The sequence below is a fragment of the Salmo salar genome, chromosome ssa26 (assembly GCF_905237065.1).
Source record: "Salmo salar chromosome ssa26, Ssal_v3.1, whole genome shotgun sequence".
NCBI lineage: Eukaryota > Metazoa > Chordata > Actinopteri > Salmoniformes > Salmonidae > Salmo > Salmo salar.
In genome coordinates this window covers 4,396,856-4,424,331 of record NC_059467.1, presented here as the reverse complement: position 1 = coordinate 4,424,331, position 27,476 = coordinate 4,396,856, and the positions used below count along the sequence as shown (strand labels likewise).

At 41.2% G+C, this 27,476-nt stretch overlaps 1 protein-coding gene across 3 annotated transcripts in view; it reads right to left on the bottom strand.

The window, feature by feature from the left end:
* homer1b (homer scaffold protein 1b) overlaps positions 1 to 27,476 on the bottom strand; it is a 179,890-nt gene that overhangs the window by 5,792 nt on the left and 146,622 nt on the right. For all 3 annotated transcript variants that reach the window (XM_014174926.2, XM_014174927.2, XM_014174925.2), the window contains one exon: positions 14,105 to 14,185. In XM_014174926.2, coding sequence (XP_014030401.1) covers positions 14,105 to 14,185 — 81 coding nt within the window. The remainder of the gene's footprint in view (positions 1 to 14,104; positions 14,186 to 27,476) is intronic.

Below are 27,476 nucleotides of genomic sequence, written 5' to 3'. Positions count from 1 at the left end.
CGGTGACAGATTTTCACAACGCAAGAATCAGAAATAAACTGTGTTTTTCACCTGCATTTTGAGCTGAAAGTCATTCATGTTAGCAGTCAATATCAATTAGGGATATCATATCACATTGTCACTTCTCTGGAGTCCAGAGCAAGCAGGATCATTTGTGACTTATTTCGGAAAACTAGGGGTATGTCGCGCATCACTACCTCACAGGAGAGGCATTTTGAATGTAAACTTCTTTATTTAATCAAATTTTGTTTTTGGCCAGAAATTCCTTCTGGAACATGTGAACTTTCATGTGTCTTAATAACAAACTTGTACGCCATCTGTAAATACGAATACAATTGTTAAAATACGAGCCTAGTTGGTTTAGCCACGGAAAAAGACTGGAACCTTCCGGCTAGCCATGATTGGCTGAGATAATGTATGGGCTGGACATTCCGAGAGATGAGTTTGGATTGGTCTGCCATGTGGCAAACTTCTGTCTATAATATGAGCTGGACAGTATGTGTAGGTAATCCTTTTTAACGCCGCTTTTTTGAAAGATATCACGTAGTAGAACTGCAAAAGTTGCTCTTCACTTTCTGGAGGACCAAGTTTTGAAATCAGTGGAATGCCCAGTGGAATTACAGTATGATAGTTAAGGAGATGATTACAATTCTCCCATTTGATTGCAAATATGCAGAGGGAGTCGAAAAGAGAACACACTGTTGTATACACTGGGGGGAAAAAGTATTTCATCCCCTGCTGATTTTGTATGTTTGCCCACTGACAAAGAAATGATCAGTCTATAATTTTAATGGTAGGTTTATTTGAACAGTAAGAGACAGAATAACAACAAAAATATCCAGAAAAACACATGTCAAAAATGTTAGAAATTGATTTGCATTTTAATGAGGGAAATAAGTATTTGACACCCTCTCAATCAGAAAGATTTCTAGCTCCCAGGTGTCTTTTATACAGGTAATGAGCTGAGATTAGGAGCACACTCTTAAAGTGGCCTGGAGCTCCATGCAAGATCTCACCTCGTGGAGTTGTAATGATCATGAGAACGGTGAGGAATCAGCCCAGAACTACACGGGAGGATCTTGTCAATGATCTCAAGGCAGCTGGGACCATAGCCCCCAAGAAAACAATTGGTAACACCTTACGCCGCGAAGGACTGAAATCCTGCAGCGCCCGCAAGATCCCCTGCTCAAAAATACATATACATGCTCGTCTGAAGTTTGCCAATGAACATCTGAATGATTCAGAGGACAACTGGTGAAAGTGTTGTGGTCAGATGAGACCAAAATGGAGCTCTTTGGCATCAACTCAACTCGCCATGTTTGGAGGAGGAGGAATGCTGCCTATGACCCCAAGAACATCATCAGCAGCAGGGGATCAAATACTTTTTCCCCCCCACTGTAGGTCACCCATGGCATCTGTGACAGAGAGGGAGAAGTGTCCAACCATGTATACGGGTAAGATAGTCTAGCTAGCTACATTTTCAGATAGATTTAAGAAAGTCATTTTCCCTTCAAGTTAAAGCGCACCGTAAGCTACCTGCTAGCTATCATTATCTGGCAGCCTCACTAACTAACGTTACGTGTATGATCTGTGTAGTAATATTATTCGTATCTCAGAGCCACTGCATTGCTAGTTATAGCCTAATGTTAGCAAGCTAGCTAACATTGAACCTGTTTGGTTAGCTACCTGCAGATTCATGCAGGGTAGTAACTTTATGAGTTGGGATTATGGTTCATTGTTTAGCTAGCTACTTACATGTCTGAACAAAAGACTCCATTATGCAAGTAACTATTTCACCACACCTTCTGTATCCTGTGTATGTGACAAATAAACTTAGATTTTATTTGATATAGTATGTGTTTACCAGAGACAGTAATGTGAAGAACATGACCTGCACCAAAGTCAAATGAGGATATAATGGGTGTGTTCATAAATTCAAACTGCAGTGCCAGAGTGCACTCAGAGTGTGCTCTGGGCATTCATAAATTCAGAGCGTTGTCAGATTGTCCGTTCGTAAATTCAGAGCATTTCGCTCTCGGAGCGTGCAGAGCGCACACTGGATGCTCTGGCCAATGAGTAGGGTGGATCCGAGCGTTCTGACTTCACAACGGCAGTCAAGCGCCCAAGCTAACGTTGGCTAGCTTGCAAGCAACTTCCAGACAGAACTGAGAGAACACCTCACTCTGACCATTTTACTCGCCCTAGCAGAGCTGGTTAGGCTGTTTTCATGTTATCCAGAGCTTTGGTGACTGTAACTGTGCTGCTGGCAACATTTTAATTACGCTTTTTTGCCAACGTTTACTGACACCGGCCATATTCAACAGGTGTTGAGCGTTCACAAATGTATCATTTATTCTGCACTCTGGCACAATCAGACGAGAATGCTCTGAAACCGGAGTATGTAGCCAGAGCAAATTTTCGAACAGACCCAACGTTAGGCAATTGAGACAGTGCCCAAGTTCTAAAATTCTCTAGTAGAATGACGTGCTTTTATTTTGTCATGGCTCGCCATTAACTAAATAATGATCTTGTTTTTAGAGTTTATTTTCCTGTAATAATGAAGACAAATGAGCTAAAGTGAAGACATTGTCAGCTATATATGGTCATTATTTGAACTGGCTAGCAAGCTCTAGCTAACTAGTTAGAAAGGAAGCAAAACATTGTTTAGCAAGCTACATTTAGTTGCCTAGTTTGCTAGATTGACATATACTAAATTCATTTTTAAACGGTTGGGTTTATTGGTGTTAACCTCTATGGGACCGGCGGGACGAATTCGTCCCACCTACGTAACAGCCACTGCCAGCCTGTGGCGCGATTTTCAAAACCTTAAAAATCCTATTACTTCAATTTCTCAAACATATGACTATTTTACAGCCATTTAAAGATAAGACTCTCGTTAATCTAACCACACTGTCCGATTTCAAAAAGGCTTTACAACGAAAGCAAAACATTAGATTATGTCAGCAGAGTACCAAGCCAGAAATAATCAGACACCCATTTTTCAAGCCAGCATATAATGTCACCAAAACCCAGAAGACAGCTAAATGCAGCACTCACCTTTGATGATCTTCATCAGATGACAACCCTAGGACATTATGTTATACAATACATGCATGTTTTGTTCAATCAAGTTCATATTTATATCAAAAACCAGCTTTTTACATTAGCATGTGACGTTCAGAACTAGCATACCCCCGCAAACTTCCGGGGAATTCGCTAACATTTTACTAAATTACTCACGATAAACGTTCACAAAAAGCATAACAATTATTTTAAGAATTATAGATACAGACCTCCTCTATGCACTCGATATGTCCGATTTTAAAATAGCTTTTGGTGAAAGCACATTTTGCAATATTCTAAGTACATAGCCCAGGCATCACGGGCTCGCTATTTAGACACCCGGCAAGTTTAGCACTCACCATAATCATATTTACTATTATAAAAATGTCATTACCTTTTGTTGTCTTCGTCAGAATACACACCCAGGACAGCTACTTCAATAACAAATGTTGGTTTGGTCCAAAATAATCCATCGTTATATCCGAATAGCGGCGTTTTGTTCGAATGCGTTCCAGACACTATCCGAAATAGTAAAGAAGTGTCGCGCTTGGCGCAATTCCTGACAATAAAATTCAAAGTATTCCATTACCGTACGTCGAAGCATGTCAACCGCTGTTTAAAATCAATTTTTACGTCATTTTTCTCGTAGAAAAGCGATAATATTCCGACAGGGAATCTCCTTTTCGGCAAACAGAGGAAAAAAATCCCAAAGGCGGGGGCGGTCGGGGTCACGCGCATAAGCTAGTGTCTCTTGATGGGCCACTTGAGAAAGGCGATAATGTGTTTCAGCCTGGGGCTGGAATGACGACATTCTGTTTTTTCCCGGGCTCTGAGAGCCTATGGAAGACGTGGGAAGTGTCACGTTAGAGCAGAGATCCTTAGTAAATGATAGAGATGGAAAACAAGTTCAACAAATGGTCAGACAGGCCACTTCCTGTAAAGGAATCTCTCAGGTTTTGACCTGCCATTTGAGTTCTGTTATACTCACAGACACCATTCAAACAGTTTTAGAAAATTTAGGGTGTTTTCTATCCATATGTAATAAGTATATGCATATTCTAGTTACTGAGTAGGAGTGGTAACCAGATTAAATCGGGTATGTTTTTTATCCAGCCGTGTCAATGCTGCCCCCTAGCCCTAACAGGTTAAAATACACTAGTTATGCTATTTTGGACCACCAGGCTGCTGAAGTCATGAAGCCTGTATTTTTTGTGATTCAATGCAACAACTAAACTCAGAAGAAAAAGAAACGTCCTCTCACTGTCAACTGCGTTTATTTTCAGCAAACTTAACATGTGTAAATATTTGTATGAACATAACAAGATTCAACAACTGAGACATAAGCTGAACAAGTTCCACAGACATTGAGTAATGTGTCCCTGAACAAAGGGGGGGGGGGGGTGTCAAAATCAAAAGTTACAGTCAGTATCTGTTGTGGCCACCAGCTGCATTAAGTACTGCAGTGCATCTCCTCCTCATGGGCTGCACCAGATTTGCCAGTCCTTGCTGTGAGATGTTACCCGACTCTTCCACCAAGGCACCTGCAAGTTTCTGGACATAGCCCTCACTCTTCGATTCAACAGGTCCCAGATGTGCTCAATGGGATTGAGATCCGGGCTCTTCGCTGGCCATGGCAGAACACTGACATTCCTGTCTTGCAGGAAATAGTGCACAGAACGAGCAGTATGGCTGGTGGCATTATCATGCTGGAGGGTCATGTCAGGATGAGCCTGCAGGAAGGGTACCATATGAGGGAGGAGGATGTCTTCCCAGTAACACACAGTGTTGAGATTGCCTGCAATGACAACAAGTTCAGTCCGATGAAGCTATGACAAACTGCCCCAGACCATGACGGACCCTCCACCTCCAAATCGATCCCTCTCCAGAGTACAGGCCTCGGTGTAACACTCATTCCTTCGACGATAAACGCAAATCCGACCATCACCCCTGGTGAGACAAAACCGCGACTCGTCAGTGAAAAGCACTTTTTGCCAGTCCTGTCTGGTCCAGCGACGGTGGGTTTGTGCCCATAGGCGACGTTGTTGCCAGTGATGTCTGGTGAAGACCTGCCTTACAACAGGCCTACAAGCCCTCAGTTCAGCCTCTCTCAGCCTATTGCGGACAGTCTGAGCACTGATGGAGGGATTGTGCGTTCCTGGTGTAACTCAGGAAGTTGTTGTTGCCATCCTGTACCTGTCCCGCAGGTGTGATGTTCGGATGTAACGATCCTGTGCAGGTGTTGTTACATGTGGTCTGCCACTGCGAGGACCATTAGCTGTCCATCCTGTCTCCCTGTAGCGCTGTCTTAGGTGTCTCACAGTACAGACGTTGCAATGTATTGCCCCTGCAGTCCACATGCATCCTTGCAGCATGCCTAAGGCACATTCACGCAGATGAGCAGGAACCCTGGGCATCTTTCTTTTGGTGTTTTTCATAGTCAGTAGAAAGGCCTCTTTAGTGTCCTAAGTTTTCATAACTGTGACCTTAATTGCCTACCGTCTGTCAGCTGTTAGTGTCTTAACGACCGTTCCAAAGGTGCATGTTCATTTATTGTTTATGCTTCATTGAACAAGCATGGGAAACAGTGTATAAACCCTTTAGTATGATCTGTGAAGTGTGAAATGATTTGGATTTTTACAAATTATCTTTGAAAGACAGGTTCCTGAAAAAGGGCTGTTTCTTTTTTTGCTGAGTTTATAAACCAGCCTTTAGTCTTTAAATCTTTGATTGTTTAGTACATGGCCTCACATTACATGGCCTCACATAAGTTTGCTTTATTCACTGCTTTAGACATTCTGCCAACCCGGGTGTCTTAGCGTGTCTGAATCCTGACTTAGGAAAACCACCAAAAACCATGAAATGTCCATCCCTAACTCTAACATTTCCCGCCAAGATAGAACTGCCAAAGGGGGGCCATTGCAATCTACTGCTGAGATAGCCTGCAGAGTTTTGTCTTACTATCCAGGTCTGTACCGAACCAATTCGAGCTTCTACTTCTAAAGATTCAGTTTTCCAGAAACAAGTCTCTCATCGTTGCCGCTTCCTATAGACCACGCTCTGCCCCCAGCTGTGCCCTGGACACCATATGTGAATTGATTGCCCCCCATCTATCTTCTGAGCTCCTGCTGCTAGATGACCTAAACTGGGACATGCTTAACTCCCCGGCAATCCTACAATCTAAGCTTGATGCCCTCAATCTCACACAAATGATCAATGAACCTACCAGGTACAACCCCAAATCCGTAAACACGGGCACCCTCATAGATATCATCCTAACTAACTCGCCCTCCAAATACACCTCTGCTGTTTTCAACCAAGATCTCAGCAATCACTGCCTCATTGCCTGCATCCGTAATGGGTCTGCGGTCAAACGACCACCCCTCATCACTGTCAAACGCTCCCTATAACACTACAGCGAACAGGCCTTTCTAATCGACCTGGCCTGGGTATCCTGGAATGACATTGACCTCATCCCGTCAGTAAAGGATGCCTGGTTATTCTTTAAAAGTGCCTTCCTCACCATCTTAACCCTTTCACGCGTGAGTTCCAAATATCTCTAACGGTCGCCCCAGCGTGAGTTTTTTTATGCACATGATGTTCGAACGTTCTCTCCATTCCAGGATGTGATTGTTACATAAACAACAACACTGAATGGCTCAGAGTGGGAGTGAGAGGTTACCGTGATTGACTGCCTAAACGCGCAATTTGTATCAATAAATCACTATCAGAAAATGTTTTGTGTGGTATTATTGATATATTTACTATTTTATTTACGTTTTTCAATTACCCGTGATAAATCATGCGTTCCGATTTTTGCATAAATTGTAAAGGGCGCATAGTATGTGTGTAAAATAATGTTTTGAAGGTTGTACTGATTATGATGAGCTAAGCTAATTCCAGCTTTGTGTATGGAGCCATGTTTGTTGACATACAATGCATTCTGGGTTTCACTTGATCATCTGTCGGACCAAAGATGCTATAACAAAATGAGGTGAGTAAGGGTTCACTCATTTTTTGAGAACTTCAGGAAGTGAATGTGGGATGTGAATGATGGTAGACCACACCCCTTCAACAACTCATCTTGTCTTCTCTTATTATCTTCGGTTTCTGTGAGGTAAAAAGCATGGCTGCGCGCTGAAACTAATCGTCGGATTACTTTCGATTTCTAGAAAGTGTTTTACTCAATTATTTTGATCAACGGTGAGCTCACCCGTGATGTGATTAATTGTACATAGTAATTGCTATTAGCTAATTCATAGTGTAGTTTATGTCAGCCGATAGTTAGAAAATATGACCGCTTGTGTTGCGTCAATCTTTCCTCAGCGCTAGGACAAATGTAGCCTACATTTTTCCGGTTAGGATGATTGTGTTATGCTATAGATACTTCTGTGAATATCTGAACATTGCATCCAAAAATAAACTGCTCACATTCTGGACATAACTTTGTAAGGACTGTGTTTGTGTAAATAGTTTCTGAAAAAAGTGTGGCCAGCTCAAATGTTGATTGTTGCGTCATTCGAAACTGGCCGTTCTAAATGAGTGTTCTAAATGAGTGTTCTAATCACACCCCGTGTGATTGTACGTGTGAAAGGGTTAAATAAGCATGCTCCATTAAAAAACGTTACAACCAGGAATAGATATAACCCTTGGTTCACTCCAGACCTGTCTGCCCTTGACCAGCACAAAAGCATCCTGTGGCGTTCTGCATTAGCATCGAATAGCCCCCGTGATATGCAACTTTTCAGGGAAGTTAGGAACCAATATACACAGGCAGTTAGGAAAGCTAAGGCTAGCTTTTTCAAACAGAAACTTGCATCCTGTAGTACTAACTCTAAAAGGTTCTGGGACAATGTAAAGTCCATGGAGAACAAGAGCACCTCCTCCCAACTGCCCACTGCACTGAGGCTAGGAAACACTGTCACTACCGATAAATCCACAATAATTGAGAATTTCAATAAGCATTTTTCTACGGCTGGCCATGCTTTCCACCTGGCTACCCCTACCCCGGTCAACAGCCCTGCGCTCCCCACAACAACTCGCCCAAACCTCCCTCACTTCTCCTTCACCCAAATCCAGATAGCTGATGTTCTAAAAGAGCTGCAAAATCTGGACCCCTACAAATCAGCCGGGCTACACAATCTGGACCCTCTCTTTCTAAAATTATCTGCCAAAATTGTTGCAACCCCTATTACTAGCCTGTTCAACCTCTCTTTCATATCGCCTGAGATTCCCATAGATTAGAAAGCTGCTGCGGTGATCCCCTCTCTTCAAAGGGGGAGACACTCTAGACCCAAACTGCTTCAAACCTTTATCTATTCTACCCTGCCTTTCTAAGGTCTTTGAAAGCCAAGTTAACAAACAGATTACCGACCATTTCGAATCTCACCGTACCTTCTCCGCTATGCAATCTGGTTTCAGAGCTGGTCATGGGTGCACCTCAGCCATGCTCAAGGTCCTAAACGATATCATAACTGCCATCGATAAGAGACATTACTGTGCAGCCATATTCATCGACCTGGCTAAGGCTTCTGACTCTGTCAATCACAACATTCTTATTGGCAGACTCAACAGCCTTGGTTTCTCAAATGATTGCCTCGCTTGGTTCACCAACTACTTCTCCGATAGAGTTCAGTGTGTCAAATTGGAGGGCCTGTTGTCCGGACCTCTGGCAGTCTCTATGGGGGTGCCACGGGGTTCAATTCTCGGGCCGACTCTCTTCTCTGTATACATCAATGATGTCGCTCTCGCTGCTGGTGATACTTTGATCCACCTCTACGCAGACAACACTATTCTGTATACCTCTGGCCCTTCTTTGGACACTGTGTTAACTAACCTCCAGATGAGCTTCAATGCCATACAACTCTTCTTCCGTGGCGTCCAACTGCTCTTCAATGCAAGTAAAACTAAATGCATGCTCTTCAACCGTTTGCTGCCCGCATCTGCCCGCCCATCCAGCATCACTACTCTAACCGGTTCTGACTTAGAATATGTGGACAACTACAAATACCTAGGTGTCTGGTTAGACTGTAAACTCTCCTTCCAGACTCACATTAAACATCTCCAATCCAAAATTAAATCTATAATCGGTTTCCTATTTCTCAAAAAGCTACCTTCACTCATGCTGCCAAACATACCCTCGTAAAACTGACCATCCTACCGATCCTCGACTTCGGCGATGTCATTTACAAAATAGCCTCCAACACTCTACTCAACAAATTGAGTCACAGTGCCATCCGTTTTGTCACCAAAGCCCCATATACTACCCACCACTGCGACCTGTATGCTCTCGTTGGCTGGCCCTCGCTTCATACTCGTCGCCAAACCCACTGGCTCCAGGTCATCTACAAATCTCTGCTAAGTAAAGCCCCACCTTATCTCAGCTCACTGGTCACCATAGCAGCACCCACCCGTAGCACGCGCTCCAGCAGGTATCTCACTGGTCAACCCCAAAGCCAATTCCTCATTTGGCCGCCTCTCCTTCCAGTTCTCTGCTGCCAATGACTGGAACAAACTGCAAAAATCTCTGAAGCTGGAGACTCTTACCTCCCTCACTAGCTTTAAGCACCAGCTGTCAGAGCAGCTCACAGATCCCTGCACCTGTTCATAGTTCATCTGTAAATAGCCCATCCAATCTACCTCATCCCCATACTGTATTTATTTATTTATCTTGCTCCTTTGCACCCCAGTATCTCTACTTACATATTCATCTTCTGCACACCCTACCATTCCAGTGTTTAATTGCTATATTGTAATTACTTTGCCACCATGGCCTATTTATTGCCCTACGACTCTGATCCTACCTCATTTCCACATGCTGTTTATAGATTTTTCGACTGTATTATTGACTCTATGTTTGTTTATTCCATGTGTAACTCTGTGTTGTTGTATGTGTCGAACTGCTTTGCTTTATCTTGGCCAGGTCGCAGCTGCAAATGAGAACTTATTCTCAACTAGCCTACCTGGATAAATAAAGGTAAAAAAAACAACATTTGAATCCTTAAAGAGATGGGTGGGGCTAAGTCTTAAGAGGGTGTGAACGATGCTGAATGGGTGTAGACAAAGAAGAGCTCTCCAGTAGGTTTACCAAAACATTCAAGGGACATTTTCTCAAAAGTAAGGTTACAAGTTAATCAACTTTCAAAGCAGACTTTACTTTCCCATTGTTCCTCAACTGTAGTGTGTGATATACCATTTTCTAGCTCTGAGTCTCTACCTTTATCCAATGTAAAAAAACACAATTTCAAATGTTGCTACATAAGACCAAATCGAGCCAGTCGGTCACATATGGCCTACCTGTATGCAGCGGAGGTTGTAGGATCAGATGGAAGCATGATCTGTCTCTAGCCTTTTTCTTCCTCACAAATATTGTAATTAATTTGCCAGAATATGTTACATCGTCATCCCATAAGTATTGAAGGTACTGCGATGTTACAGCTATCTTTAGACATATATCCAGTACCACTGAGGTATAACATTATAACCCACCCAAACTACTAGGACTATCTGAAATATAAAAATGATCAATGAAATCACCAGGTAGCCTATTGTTGTGGCAAAGATGCTTTCATACAGATTGCTAAATGGTACTTTATATGGATAATATTAATATTAAAAAAGCGCTTGTCTCATCTACTCCGGCGTGCAACACACCGGAATACTAACCACCAGTCCTGGGATTCATCATCATGCACACCTGGCATCCTTCATTACGTGTACCTGCAGATCATCATGATTCACACCTAGACACCATTACCTTCATCATTACCTCCCTTTATATGTCCCTCCCTTATGTTCATTCCTCAGTTGGTATTGTTTCCTGTTTTCATGCAATCTCGCCACTGTTACGCTGTCTTGTTTCATGTTTGTTGTTTTATTAAATGTTTCACCTGCACCTGCTTCTCAACTCACAGCATCATCGTTACAGCACTTTCTGGTCACTAATCTGGATATGTGCATCCACATTTGTGCGCCAATGCTGATTGGTCATTGGTCAACAGTCAAGATGTGCAACTTTTTGGTTCTTAAACACAGATTAGATGTTTTTGAAACAAGAATTTGGTGCAATGCCGTATATCTATCTTAGTGACCAGATCGAATAAGCAAAGGTATAAATATTAATTACAAATGGTAGGCTATATGTAGCCTATTAAAATATGTATGAAATACATGGATTTTTCCAATTCAGTTTCACACTCGCAACCTTCTTACTGCCCTAGCTCACCCGACCTGTGTTGATTGACAGTTTGCTGGTCCAAGCAGAGGGCCGAGTGTGCGTTTCACTACCCAATCAGATTTTTACTGTCTCTGGCTGTGTGGAGAGTAATCCACAAAGATTCTGTGCCACAAAATGAGTGACAAAACGTTACAAAACCTGGCCAGATAATTTCAAGCCATAAATCTCAAGTCAAAGTCGAGTCTTGAAGTTATTTTATTTTCTATCAAGTTGAGTCTCAAGTCATCAAACTCGAGTCCAAGTCATGTCATTCTGGGAGAGAGACAGTGAGAAATAATACCGGCTACAACCATGAATGTGTGGTTTCTCGTTTTTGCTTGGTGCAAAAATGAGATTCAGTATTGACACACACTCTAACCGGAATATGTTGGCAGGAACATGGTGGCAGTGGTGGAATTCGAAACTTGAATCTAACAAACTTCACTGTCACTACACTGCTGTATTAGTGTGTCACTTTGTGTCACTCGGAGGAGGCTGGTCATTGGAGGAAGGGGAGGAACACCCTCTATCTGAATTCAAGAAAATCTGAAATTATGAAACATAAAAATAGAAACAATGTATAGATAAATCTATAGTTAATATATTCAAATTACTAAATATCTGGTTAAAAACTGTTTTGCAATGGCCATTAGGGGGTGCTCAATCAGCACCTTTTCCAAAAGTAGTCGAGAAGAGAAAGGAGGAGACGATGGGAGCTGTTGAGAAAAACCAATTGAGAATCTCCCAGTGACTTCAACACAAACCCATCCAGCTTATGGTGAAGAAAAAAAAACACCCTCCCTAGAAACCTATGATGATGATGCTGCTGCTCAGGGAAGAATGAACAGATGACCAATCAGATCAGTAGCAATTTACGTCTTTCCCATCCAATCAAAGGTTGAATGAACTCACATTTGAATGAACTGCAGTTTACCACAGTGCACTTTGTTTTTATCATGGGGGAAAGGTTTTGCACTAATCACTGCTTCCTTTATCATAAAGTAGGTTAGTCCTGTTTGATGTTGCATAGGTGAAAACTTTGCATCCTGTTAATTTATAAAGCCTTTTTGCAAAAACTCCTGCATTACTTAACATTGTTACTACTAACTTATGGAAGTACGAGATACCATACCCAGTCACAGGGATGGATAATACTTCAAATTCCGTCTGTTACTACAGATTTAGATAAAAGGGTCGTTCCACAAAAAGAGTGCCTTTTGCGTCCCTTTCATATTTTAAGTAGACATGCACCAATATTGATTTTTAAAAGCCTGTTATATTAAATTAAGTGCCTTTTAATATAGACCACATGAGTCAATAAATCAAGATTTTTTATATGAATAAAGACTTCCTAAAAAGTTTTGATATGTCCCTCCGTGCAATTCTCATTTGTGACTTATAAAATATTTTAACTCACTTAAACACAATATTTCTCCAAGTTAAAGCACTAATTATTTTGTTGCTTTGACAAAGTCATTTCTGAAGATTATTATTTATTTCATGTGGTTAGTAATTCATTTACGTCTGTCCTTAATTTTAAGGTCAACCCTGTTACGTGAACTGAACTCTCGTTTTAATATGAAACTATTAATTTTAAAAATTGAAGCTAAAAGTCAAATCATAGTGTAAAAGCAGGTGGGCTGGTTCTTCTCTTTTTCTGATGTTTTGTGAGTGGGTTGAGCATAACACGTCAACCCTGTTACCCATAGGTAGACAGGCTAGAAATGTTTGAATGATTACATTGTTTTTGTGAACCCTGCATTCAATTGCTGAAATCTTCAACCCTGTTACGGTCAACTCTGTTACTTTATTTGGCACGTAACAGGCACTTATGATCTTAATTTTTTATTGAACATCTTGAGATGGGAAAACATGTTTTTTATGAAGTTGAACATATGCTCTTTATCACAGAATGTTAAAAAAAAATACACTTCTCAAAAGGTACTAAATTGGTGGAATGACCCAAACAGCTTTTAGTTTCTTCGCACCTCACTTATGGAACAATCTTCAGAATACCCTACAGTTGGATGCATTGGTGCCCTCTGGGCAATTCAGATTTTTGGTTGAAGACCTCTTTACCTAGGAATGTGATTGTTTTTCATGATTGTGTTTTGTATTTTGTATTTCATATGCTCCTATACTGCCTTGATTGTGTAATTGTTGTGTAATTGTTGAGATGCAGGGATCCCTTGCAAAAGAGACCTTGGTCTCAATGGGACTCCTGTTAAATATAGGTTAAGGGCTCGATTCAATCCATAGTGCTGAAGATCCGCATTATACGATTGAAATTTAAAGGTAATATTTCGATTGAGCCGACATACGCAGCGTTTACCGTGAATGCAGTCTCTGCAAACGCCGTAAAATTGCCTTTGTATGGCAATCATGCAACAAGGCAGCTCTTACATGCTACGGATTGAATTGAGCCCTAATTAAAAATAAAACATACTGTGCAAATCAGAAGATAGGTAAAGAGAGTTTTAATGAGAGAAGAATTGTTATGATATGTGGGGTAGTTTAGTGTATACACATAGATAGACAGCACACTACCACATCCACCCCTCATCCCTATGTGGCAGCAGCATAGATTCACGTTTTTTTTAAGGCTAGTGATAAGGATATTTTAAGTACAGTTCACATTTGAGTTATTAACTTAAAAAAGTAAGATGTGTTTTCAAAGCTTGTTAAACTAGCTACGGCTAGCTCTGGTCCAGGGCGTTATGGGCTGCTTACTGATGTTAAACATTGCAGCCTTGGCAGCAGCTAATGGGGATCCATAATAAATACAAATACAAAAGTCTAAAGCAACTGTTGTCAGTACAATGTACTCACCTGTAGTTTCTGTGTCAAGGAGTGTCTCTGCTCTAGCAGCTCGTTAGCATTCTCCACTTCCTCTTTCAACCGCTCCATTTCCTGTGGGTGAGACAGGGAGTTTCAGAGAAACAAGATACACATTGTTACAGATTGTTATTTGCTATACAGTGTATTCGGAAAGTATTCAGACCCCTTCCCTTTTCCCACATTATGTTACGTTACAACCTTATATAAAATGTATTAAAAAAAACATTTTCCTCATCAATCTACATACAATACCGCATATTGACAAAGCGAGAAAAAAATAATAATTTGCAAATGTATTAAACATGTAAAATAGAAATACCTTATTTACATAAGTATTTTGCTATGAAACTCAAAATTTCCATTGAACATCCTTGAGATGTCTCTACAACTTGATTGGAGTCCACCTGTGGTAAATTCTATTGATTGGGCATGATTTGGAAAGACACACACCTGTCTACAGTGGGCTCCAAAATTACTGCCACCCCTGACTGGCAATGCACAAACAATACTTAAAAAAATATAAACAATATAATTATAGAGATAAACTCAAAATACCAACATGTGAGAAATACTGTACTTTATTAATGTTTCAATGGAACACACCAAAATCATTTATTGATTCAATTAAAAATCAACGTCAGGAGTGGTGACAAAATGGCGTCTTAATTAAGAGTGTTTCAGCGAGCTCCCGTGGCATTTGTTAATTTCTGTTTTTATATTCATTTTCTAGCTTGAAAAAGTGGTAGAATTTGCTAAATAAGTTATCCTCTTGACGGTCGCCTAGGATAGGGGGCGCCACAGCGCATTTTGAAAACAATTCTTGCCCATTTTAAACGGCCTACTACTCAAACTCAGAAGCTAGGATATGCATATAATCAATACTTGTGGATAGAAAACACCCTAAAGCTTCTAAAACTGTTTGAATGGTGTCTGTGAGTATAACAGAACTCATATGGCAGTCAAAACCCCGAGACAGATCGAAACAGGAAGTGGAATTCTGAATTGCGGACTCAACTTCATCACGTTGCCTATTAATCACACCGTGAGCTATGGTTCATTGAGCACTTCCTATTGCTTCCACTAGATGTCCCCAGTCTTTACAAAGTGATTTGAGTCTCCTACTGTGAAAACTGACAGAATGACACACTGTGGAACGTGGTCACACGGAGAGGGTCATCACCATTATGACGCCGGCGCCCCTGGCTACCCTCCCCTTTCGAAACGTTTATAAAGACAATGCAATCGTCCCCCTTGAATCTTATTGGAGCTCTGATTGAAAAAGGCCCTAAAGATTTATGTTATACAGCGTTTGACATGTTTGAACGAACCTAAATAAGAAAAAAATGCATTTTGTTGAAAGAGTAGCCCCGCGCACGTCGGAAACTTTTGGTGCAGCCTTCAGAACGCGCTAACAACAACAAGCTAATGGAACATAAAGGATGAACTTTTTCGAACGAAAATACATTTGTTGTGGACCTGGGATTCCTGGAAGTGCCTAAGGATGAAGATAATCAAAGGTAAGGGATTATTGACAATAATATACAAGACTAGATTTGATATGTGATTGTTTTCCAAGATGGCGCTGACCTGTATTGCTAGCCTATTGTTCTGAGTATCGCATCCCCTTTTATCGCAAAGTGTGATTACCCAGTAAAGTTATTTTTAAATCTGGCCTTACAGGTGCTTTCAAGAGATATTCATCTATAAATCTTAGAATGACAATATTACATTTTTAAAATGTTTTCAAATAGTAATTTCGTAAATTGTAGCGCTGTTTCATCGGATGCATTTGAGGGAAAATAGTTAGTCAACGTTACGCACCGATGTAAAATGCTGTTTTTATATATAAATATGAACTTTATCGAACAAAAGAATGTATTGTGTAACATGATGTCCTAGGTGTGTCATCTGATGAAGATTGTCAAAGGTTAGTGCTGCATTTAGCTGTTTTTTGGTTATTTGTGATGCATGTGGTTGGTCGGAAAATGGCTATGTGGCTACTTTTACGATATACTCCTCTAACATAATCTAATGTTTTGCTTTTGCTGTAAAGCCTTTTTGAAATCGGACAACGTGGTTTGATTCAGGAGAGGTGTATCTATAAAATGATATAATTTGAAAAAAAAATGGATTTTTTTTGTTTTTATACGTTTTGTTATGCTAATGGCGATAGGATTTTTCGCTGGATGTCCGTCCCGAGGCCGCACAGGGTTTAACCTACAATGAGTCTTGATGGCTATTTCTCAAATATTTCCGACAACATGCCCAGCAGAACTACTGAAAACTGGACAAAAACCACCACCCCTGTAGATGTGCAGGAGGAGCTAGCTAACTTTAGCGAAGCTAACACCATTGTGGATCCAGGCACAATGGACCTGGTGATTCAAAGTATGATGGATAACATTACTAAAGTGATCGATGTTAAGATTGGAATGGTCTTGGAAGCAATAGCAGGCCATTCAGCTGAACTACAGAGGGTTGTCAAGCGTGTGGATGTGGCGGAAGGAAGAATTGCTACTGTGGAAACTTCAACTACATCAATGGACACTAAGATAAAGGCACTTGAGAAACAGGTGCACGAAATGGCAGAGCACATTGAAGACTTGGATAATCGAGAACGCAGATGCAATATCTGTGTTGTGTGACTCCCAGAAAATTCTGAAGGGACACATTCAGTAAAAATGTTCTGGCTACCTTTCAAATGGACACTAAGGCTGGTCTTGTGAAGCTGGACAGAGCCCATCGCTCTCAAGCACCGATACCCAGTCCCAACCAGCGCCCACGGCCAGTGGTTATAAAGTTCCACAACTTCACCGACAAGCAACGCGTCATGGATACGGCCAGACATATCGGTTCTGACGGTAGTCAATGTCAAGAGTCTCATTCTTCAATGATTACTCCACAGCGGTGGTACAAAGACGCAAGGCATTTAATGAGGTGAAGGCTCGACTCAAGAGAATGAAGATGGACTACACACTGCTGTACCCGGCCACATTGAAGATGATGGTCAACGGATGGCCTAAGAAACTCTACACACCTGAAGAGGCTTCTGCGTTTATTGACTCTCTCGGTTAAATAACTTTAAGCTGCACCTCCGCAGCATTGGATAACTTTTTATTTGAATCTGATCATGAAGCAGTGATGTGAGTTCTCAAGTGGTCCTGTTCAGTAATATTCGTATCTTTATTATTTTTCTTGCTAAGACTGAGATATGTGTGAATCTATATTGGTGCCCAGGCTTGGTTTTAGGTGGAAGAGCCTCAATCTTCTTTTATTGATTTTAATTTCTATATATATAAAGGATGAGGCTATAGAGTGGCTATGCGGACTTAAGAGTCTACATTGGAGAGTTGCAATCCCCTGCGTGTTAGCTAGTGGGAAAAACTTTACATGTTTAATTTTTTGGTTTAGTATAGTTCGGGTTCAGGGTTCATATCGTTTGTTTATGCTCGGTGAGATTGAGGAGAGTTCAACACATGGGAAAAGGTACCACCCCATCTTTATAGTATTATTCAGTCTGGATATTGGTTGGTCAAAGTGCAATGACAGGTAACAGACTGTGTGTATGCACATGGAACATTAGAGGGAGCCATAACCCCATTAAAAGGAAGACAATACTGTCTTTTTGGAAAAAAATTAATATTGATATTGCTCTGTTGCAAGAAACTCATTTGGATGATAATGAGCATCTGAAATTGCAACAAGGGGGGTTTGGTCAAGTGTTTTTCTCATCATTTACATCCAGAAGTAGAGGTGTAGCAATTCTTGTGAAAAAGAACCTACCAGTTAAGGTGTTGAATTGTGTGAAAGATAAATTTGGTCGTTTTTTTTAATTAATGGTACTTCACAAAGGCAGAACATTTCCATAATGAATATTTACTTCCCCCTGCCCACCTCCGTTATTTCCTCACTAAGGTATTTCTAGACTTTTCAGAATTAAACTCAGACACTGCAGTGGTTGGAAGAGATTTTAATTGTTTGTTGAACCCCCTTATTGACAAGTTTCCCAGCGGTATAGCGTCACTCTCTCCTCAAGCTAGTTCACTTAAAGCTATTTGTGATGATCTGGGGTATGCTGATGTTTGGAGAACCTTTCATCCCTCCAACAGAGAGTTCATTTTTTTCTCTGCACCTCATGGATGTCAGACTAGAATAGATTACTTTTTCATGTCCAGGACGTCTTTGCAGTCTGTTTTATCCGCTAGGATAGGAAGCATAGTCATATCTGATCATGCAGAGGTGATCCTGGACATAAAACTCAATGGGGCATCCAATCTGTCAAGACATCGGAGGTTGAATATAACCATTCTTAAAGACCTTACATTTACATCATATTTTATTTCAGAGTTTAAAGCATTTTTCTCTATTAACTTTCAATCAACAGATAACCCCTCGCTCCTTTGGGACACCTGTAAAGCGTACGTCAGGGGTCTGATTATGTCATACACAGCCACTAAGAGTCGGAAAAAGCGTGAAAAGCAAAAAAACTTTAGAGGGTGAATTAGGAACTAAAGAGAAGGATTACATTAAAACTCCCACTCCTGCCCTATTAAAGGAAATATCAGTCCTTAGATCAACGTTGGACTCTCTCCTAACACAGGACGCTGAAAAGAAAATGAGATTTGTCAGGCAAAAGCTTTATGAACATGGAGATAAACCAGGAAAGTATTTGGCGTACCTAGCTAAAAAGAGAGCTGACTCAGTCAATTGCTACTATTAGTGATTCTGATGGCAATCATTTATATGAAAATAAATTGACAAATGAGTAATTTAAGAAATTTTATACAAATCTTTATGCCTCAGAACTGACAAATGCAACAAATTAATTGAGGACTTACTTTCTAAGATTGAGCTCCCTACTATCTCCTAAGAACAGAGGTATTTCCTTAATGCCCCTATTACCAAGGAAGAGATAATGCTCGCAATTAAGAATCTGCAAAATGGTAGGGCCCCAGGACCAGACGGGTTCTGTAGTGAGTTCTATAAAGAGTTCCATTGCCTGATCCTTGAGCCATTGCTTGATATGTTTAACCACTAATTTTCAAATGACCATCTCCCTCAAACGCTGAGAGAAGCCAACATATCACTTATTCTCAAAAAGAGAAAATGCCCAGAGTCTTGTTCCTCGTACAGAACCATTTCCCATCTGAATGTGGATAGAATATTGCTTTCTAAAATTCTAGCCACAAGATTAGAGGACTCACTGCCACTAATTATGAAAGGAGACCAAACTGGCTTCATTAAGGGCCGCAAGTCATGTAACAATGTCAGGCGGCTTCTTCATGTTATTCAAGCCTACCAACAAAGTGCTATGGATGGTCTTGTGCTCTCCCTAGATGCTGAGAAAGCTTTTGACTGTGTGGAGTGGTCTTACCTATTGGGGCGGCAGCATAGCCTACTGGTTAGAGCGTTGGACTAGTAACCGAAAGGTTGCAAGATTGAATCCCCAAGCTGACAAGGTACAAATCTGTCGTTCTGCCCCTGAACAAGGCAGTTAACCCACTGTTCCTAGGCCGTCATTGAAAATAAGAATTTGTTCTTAACTGTCTTGCCTAGTTAAATAAATATAAATAAAACAATTCTTTGCTCTGACTAAATTTGGTCTAGGGGACAACTTTATAAAATGGGTTAAAGTTTTAGGTCAAATAGCTTCTCTATACTCAGAGGTACCAGACAGAGCTGACCCTTGTCCCCTCTCCGATTCACACTCGCTTTGGAACCACTGGCCGAGGCCATCAGAGTAACGCCTGCTCATTGGTGACGTTCACCATAAAATAAGCTTGTATGCTGATGATGTCGTGATATTCATCTCTAGTCCCGAGACTTCAATTACATCTCTTGTTAATATTATTGAATTATTCAGTGAATTCTCAGGCTACAAGATTAACTTAACTAAATCAGAGGCTATGCCACTTGGTAACCTTCATTCTTTACCCCCTTTCCTTTTAAATGATCTCCCTCAGGTTTTACGTATCTGGGTATATTTGTAACTCCTAAATTCCAGCAAACGTACAAAGACAATTTTGTTCCCTTGTTTGATGCAATAAGGATCTGGTGTGCTGGAACTCTGTTCCAATTTCATGGTTGGATAGACTATCCCTCTTGAAAATGAACATTTTACCTAGACTACTTTACCCAATCCAAATGATCCCAGTATTACTCCCCAATAAGGTAATAAAGGATGTAAATGGATGGCTAAGTTCCTTTATATGGAGTAAACACAAGCCAAGACTTAAGATGGCAATATTGCAGCTGCCACGTTCTATGGGTGGCTTGGATCTGCCCAATATTAGGTTCTATCAGTGGTGTGCCCACCTATGTCACATTTCTGACTGGATCACAAATGATGACTCCTCTATTTGGTTAGACATTGAGACTTCTTTTTCAAAATACCTCTTTCAGGATCTTTTATTTTTCAGAAGTTTCAAGTCTGTAAAAGATCACTGCAATAACCCCACTACACTTAACACACTCAAAGTATGGAGATCAGTTCAACGTTTTTTGGGAAGGTCCAAACTAACCTCTGCTCTTACCCCAATTCTTAACAACACAGATTTTGGTCCAGGATTGCTGGATGCTGGCTTTAACTTTTGGCTTAATCAGGGCATAGGTAGACTACATTATTTATTTGCTGATAAGATTTTTTGGTCATTTGAGCAGATGGTTGGGAAATACCGACTCCCAAAGCAGGACTTTTTTCGCTTTCTACAGTAAGACATTATATTTTGAAGAGCACCACCTTAATTGGCAACCCTGACGTGTCTGTCATTGAAAGAATGCTTTTTTTTCCCACAAAGGAAAATATCTGTAAGTTTGTTTTATGATGCTTACTGTTGACACACAGAGGGTGAAGCAAGTGTGGGAGAAATAATTGTCTGTTACTATTGACGAAGAGATGAGGGAGGACATTTGGAGATATGCAAAAACAATATCTATATGTAATCGTACTAGAGCAATCGAGTTAAGAATAATACACAGATTGCATATATCCCCAAATCGCAGACACACTTTTAGCCCCTCTTCCTCTTCTCCTCGGTGTCTTAAATGTAAAACTGATACAGGCACCCTAACACATTGTTTATGGTCATGTTCTAAATTACAATGAGACTGGTCTGGTGTTCTGCAAGAAATTGAAAAAATTCTAGGGGTCGATCTAGAATTGGACCCAGTTTCTTTACTGTTAGGTCTCCCTAGCAGACATGTTACTGCTGTGGGAAAGAGGAGGCTTTACCAGAAGGCTGGGACTTGGCCATAGGTGGACTTTCCAACAAGACAATGACCCAAAACATACCTCAAGATCCACACAGAAATGGTTCTGTGACAACAAAATCAATGTTCTGCCATGGCCATCTCAGTCGCCGGACCTAAATCCAATCGAAAACCTGTGGGCTCAGTTGAAGAGGGCAGTTGATAAGCGCAAACCCAGGATCTTGAAAGGACCTGCATAGAGGAATGGTCCAAAATCCCTCCAAATGTGTTCCTTAACCTTGTCAAACATTACTAGAAAAGACTCCATGCTGTTATCCTTGCCAGAGGTGGTTGCACTGAGTACTAAATGAGGAGTGCCAATAATTATGAAACCTTGATTTAGGTTAAATTTATTTTGTATTAAATAATTGTATGATTTTGGTTGGTTCCATTGAAACATTAATAAAGTACAGTATTTGTCACATGTTGGTATTTTGAGTTTATCTCTATAATTACATTGTTTATATTTTTGAAAGTATTGTTTGTGCATTGCCAGTCAGGGGTGGCAGTAATTTTGGAGCCCACTGAAAATAAGGTACCACAGTTAACAGTGTATGTCAAAGAAAAACCAAGCCATGAGGTCGAAGGAATTGTCCATAGAGCTCTGAGACAGGATCGTGTCGAGGCACAGATCTGGGGAAGGGTACTAAACATTTTTGCAGCATTGAAGGTCCCCAAGAACACAATGGCCTCCATCATTTTTAAATGGAATGAGTTTGGACTCTTCCTAGAATTGGCCGCCGGCCAAACTGAGCAATCGAGGGAGAAGGGCCTTGGTCAGGGAGGTGACCAAAAACCCAATGGTCACTCTGACAGAGGTCTAGAGTTCCTCTGTGGAGATGGGAGAACCTTCCAGAAGGACAGCCATCTCTGCAGCACTCCAACAATCAGACCTTCATGGTGGAGTGGCAACGCAGGAGTGGCTTCGGGACAAGTCTCTGAATGTCCTTAAATGGCCCAGCAAGAGACCGGTCTTGAACCCGATCGAACATCTCTGGAGAGACCTGAAAATAGCATTTCTAAAAACCGGTATTTGCTTTGTCATTATGTGGTATTCTGTGTAGATTGATGAGGGGAAAAAAACAATTTAATACATTTTAGAATAAGGCTGTCGTAACCAATTGTGGGAAAAGTCAAGGGGTCTGAAAACTTTCCAAATGCACTGTATATAACCCCTGCTCAGGTAATTCGTCCCATTCCCACAATTTCACAGCATTATAACCATATTCCCAGGGGTATTGTCAGTAATAATCTTGTGACCATGAAGTTGAATTCCACTGTTAGCTCTGTTACTGTTAGCCCAATTAAGAAGCCCACTATGGTAAGCTTGTCCAGTGCTATTATATCAAATAACATAAATATGGACACACCCACTGTTTTCAAATCGCATAGAGTGATTGGGTTGTTACATATCAACGTACGGTGTTTGAAGTCAAAGATGGATTTATTTCATATCTGGTGCATGACACGAGCCCGGAGTTTGTTCTCACAGAGACTTGACTAAATGGCTCAATCCCAGACAAGGACATTGACATTGCTGATTACAACATAGTCAGGTGTGACAGACTGAAAAAAGGGGAGGGGTGGCTATATATGTGAAGTCAACTTCTGTGACATCATGTTCTCGAAATATCACTATCCCCCCCAAAATCTTTGCTTTTGGTTATAGATGTAGCCATAAGCCAAAATACACATGTATCTGTTTATCTGGCCTCTGACCATTTGAAGACTATTTGTCATGATTTTTAACACGACTCAACTGATTGCAAAACCCACATGGATTAGTGTAAAAATAAATCTAGCAACTCATCACCGATTTACATAATTCTACCAAACAGCCCCCACAAATACTTGCCCAGTGGTGTCTTTGCTAATGATCTCAGTGATCACGGTCCTACCGCATATTAGAGATACTAAACAGATAACCACTGATCCTCATATAAAATGAAATAAAATGTTATTTTGTCACATGCTTCGTGAACAACAAGTGTAGATTAACAGTGAAATGCTTACTTACAGGGCCTTCACAACAATGCAGAGAGAAAGAACATAGAGAAATAATATAACAGTAATAACACTTAATAATAAATATACAATGAGTAACTATAACTTGGCTATATACACGGCGTACCATTACCGAGTTGATGTGCAGGGGTACGAGGTAATTGAGGTAGATATGTACATATAACTAGGAATAAAATGACTAGGCAACAGGATAAATAATAAACAGTAGCAGCAGAGTATGTGATGAGTCAAAAAAGTTAGTGCAAAAAGGGTCAATGCAGATAGATAATTAACAAAATAGCTACCTGGACTAACTAAATAATTTAGCAGTCTTATGGCTTGTGGGTAGAAGCTGTTCAGGTGTCCTGTTGGTTCCAGAATTGGTGCATCGGTGCCGATTGCCGTGCGGTAGCAGAGAGAACAGTGTATGACTTGGGTGGCTGGAGTCTTTGGCAATTTTTACGGAGTTCCTCTGACACTGCCTTGTATAGAGGTCCTGGATGGTCCTGGAGAGCCCATGCCAAATCTCTTCAGCCTCCCAAAGGGGAAGAGGGTTGTCCGTTCCCTCTTCACAACTGCGTTGGTGTGTGTGGACCATGATAGATCATAAGTGATGTGGACACCAAGGAACATGAAGCTCTTGACCCGCTCCACTACAGCCATGTCAATGTGAATGGGGGCGTGCTTGGCCCTCTGTTTCCTGTAGTCCATGATCGGCTCCTTGGTCTTGCTGACATTGGGGGAGAAGTTGTTGTCCTGGCATCACACTGTCAGGCCTACCAGCATCGTGTACTCAGCAAACTTAATGATGGTGTTGGAGTCGTGCACGGCCACACAGTCGTGGGTGACCAGGGAGTACAGAAGGAGACTAAGAATGCACCCCTGAGGGGCCCCTGTGTTGAAAGGATATGTTGCCTACACCTCACCACTTGTGGGCAGCCCGTCAGGAAGTCCAAGATCCAGTTGCAGAGGGAGGTTTTCAGTCCCAGGGTCCTTACCTTAGTGATGCGCTTGGAGGGCACTATGGTGTTGAATGCTGTGCTGTAGTCAATGAACAGCATTCTGACATAGGTGTTCCTTTTCTCCAGGTGTTAGAGGGCAGTGTGAAGTAAAATAGAGATTGAGTAATCTGTGGTTCTGTTTGGACGGTATGCAAATTGGAATGGGTACTGGGTGTCTGGAATGATTGTGTTGATGTGAGCCATGACCAGACTTTCAAAGCATTTTATCGCTACAGATGTGAGTGCTACAGGGCTATAATCATTTAGACAGGTTACAGTACCATGGTGTCCTTGGGCACAGGGACTATGGTTGTCTACTTGAAACATGTAGGTATTAGAAACTGGGTCAAGGAGAGGCTTAATATGTCAGTGAAGACACTTGCCAGCTGGTCAGTGCATAATCTGAGCACATGTCCTGATAGTTCGTGAATGTTGACCTGTTTAAAGGTCTTACATCGGCTATGGAGAGCGTGATCCCAAGGTCATCCAGAACAGCTGGTGCTCTCATGCATTGTTCAGCGTTGGTTGCCTCGAAGCGAGCATAGAATGCATTTAGCTCTTCTGGTAGGCTCGCGTCACTGGGCAGCTCGCGGATGGGTTTTCTTTTGTAATCCGTGATAGTTTGCAAGACATGCCGTTGACTGTTTTCATGGCTCCGAGGTCGTAGTGGGATTTCTTATAAGCGCCCGAATTAGTGTTCTCCGCCTTGAAAGCGGAAGCTCAAGCTCTTAGCTCAGTGCAGATGTTGCCTGTAATCCATGGCTTCTGGTTGGGATACAGTGCCTTCATTAAGTCATCTTTTTTATTTTACCAGGTAAGTTGACTGAGAACACATTCTCCATCACAGCAATGACCTGGGGAATAGTTGCAGGGGAGATGAGGGGGGATGAATGAGCCAATTGGAAACTGGGGATGTTTAGGTTGCCATGATGATATGAGGACCATATTGGGAATTTAGCCAGGACACTGGGGTTAACCTGTTTGGGCTAGGGGGCAGTATTGAGAATTTTGGAAAGAATATGTGCCCATTTTGAACTGCCTCCTACACCAACTCAGAAGCTAGAATATGCATATTATTGTTCAGGTTTGGATAGAAAACACCCTGAAGTTTCTAAAACTGTTTGAATGGTGTCTGTGAGTATAACAGAACTCCTATGGCAGGCAAAAACCTGACAAGGTTTCATGCAGGAAGTGGCCTGTCTGACAAGGAACCGTGCGTCTTGCATCTGTTTATTGAAAAGTAAGGATCTTAGCTGTAACGTGACAATTCCCAGGGCTCCAATAGGCTCTCAGGACGCGGGAAAATCATGAAGGTTGACGAGGCAGCCTCAGGCTGAAACAGATTATCATCTTATTCAAGTGTCCCATTAGGTGACAATGGAGTGAGGCGCGTGCGCGATTAGCCCCCGTGGAGTATTTTAATTTATTGTTTAGTTTATTGCAGATTCCCGGTCGGAATATTATCGCTTTTCTACGAGATAAATGGCATAAAAATTGGTTTTAAACAGCGGTTGACATGCTTCGAAGTACGGTAATGGAATATTTAGAATTTTATTGTCACGAATTGCGCCATGCGCGCGACACTTCTTTACTATTTCGGATAGTCTCTGGAACGCACGAACAAAACGCCGCTATTCGGATATAACGATGGATTATTTTGGACCAAACCAACATTTGTTATTGAAGTAGCAGTCCTGGGTGTGCATTCTGACGAAGACAACAAAAGGTAATCAAACTTTTATAATAGTAAATATGATTATGGTGAGTGCTAAACTTGCCGGGTGTCTAAATAGCGAGCCCGTGATGCCTGGGCTATGTACTTAGAATATTGCAAAATGTGCTTTCACCAAAAAGCTATTTTAAAATCGGACATATCGAGTGCATAGAGGAGGTCTGTATCTATAATTCTTAAAATAATTGTTATGCTTTTTGTGAACGTTTATCGTGAGTAATTTAGTAAAATGTTAGCGAATTCCCCGGAAGTTTACGGGGGTATGCTAGTTCTGAACGTCACATGCTAATGTAAAAAGCTGGTTTTTGATATAAATATGAACTTGATTGAACAAAACATGCATGTATTGTATAACATAATGTCCTAGGGTTGTCATCTGATGAAGATCATCAAAGGTGAGTGCTGCATTTAGCTGTCTTCTGGGTTTTGGTGACATTATATGCTGGCTTGAAAAATGGGTGTCTGATTATTTCTGGCTTGGTACTCTGCTGACATAATCTAATGTTTTGCTTTCGTTGTAAAGCCTTTTTGAAATCGGACAGTGTGGTTAGATTAACGAGAGTCTTGTCTTTAAATAGCTGTAAAATAGTCATATGTTTGAGAAATTGAAGTAATAGGATTTTTAAGGTTTTGAAAATCGCGCCACAGGCTGCAAGTGGCTGTTACGTAGGTGGGACGAATTCGTCCCGCCTAGCCCAGAGAGGTTAACACCCATACTCTTACAATAAGTGCCATGGGATCTTTCGTGACCACAGAGAGTCAGGACACCCATTTAACGTCCCTTCCGAATAACGGCACCTTACCCAGGGGAATGTCCCCAATCACTGCTCTGCGGCATTGGGATATTTTTGGGGTACCAGAGGAAAGAGTGCCTTCTACACCCCTTGACTTATTCCACATTTTGTAGTGATACAGCCTGAATTCAAAATTGATTATATTGATTGTTTTTTTCACACATCTACAGTACATTCGGATAGTATTCAGACCCCTTCACTTTTTCCACAATTTGTTACGTTACAGCCATATTCTAAAATGGATTAAATAAATAAAAAATCCTCATCAATCTACACACAATACCACATAATGACAAAGCAAAAACAGGTTTTTAGAAATGTTTGCAAAACAAAAAACAGAAATACCTTATTTACATAAGTATTCAGACCCTTTGCTATGAGACTCGAAATTGAGCTCAGGTGCATCCTGCTCCCATTGAACATCCTTGAGATGTTTCTACAACTTGATTGGAGTCCACCTGTGGTAAATTCAATTGATTGGACATGATTTGGAAAGGCACACGCCTGTCTATGTAAGTCCCACAGTTGACAGTGCATGTCAGAGCAAAAACCAAGCCATGAGGTCGAAAGAATTGTCCTTAGAG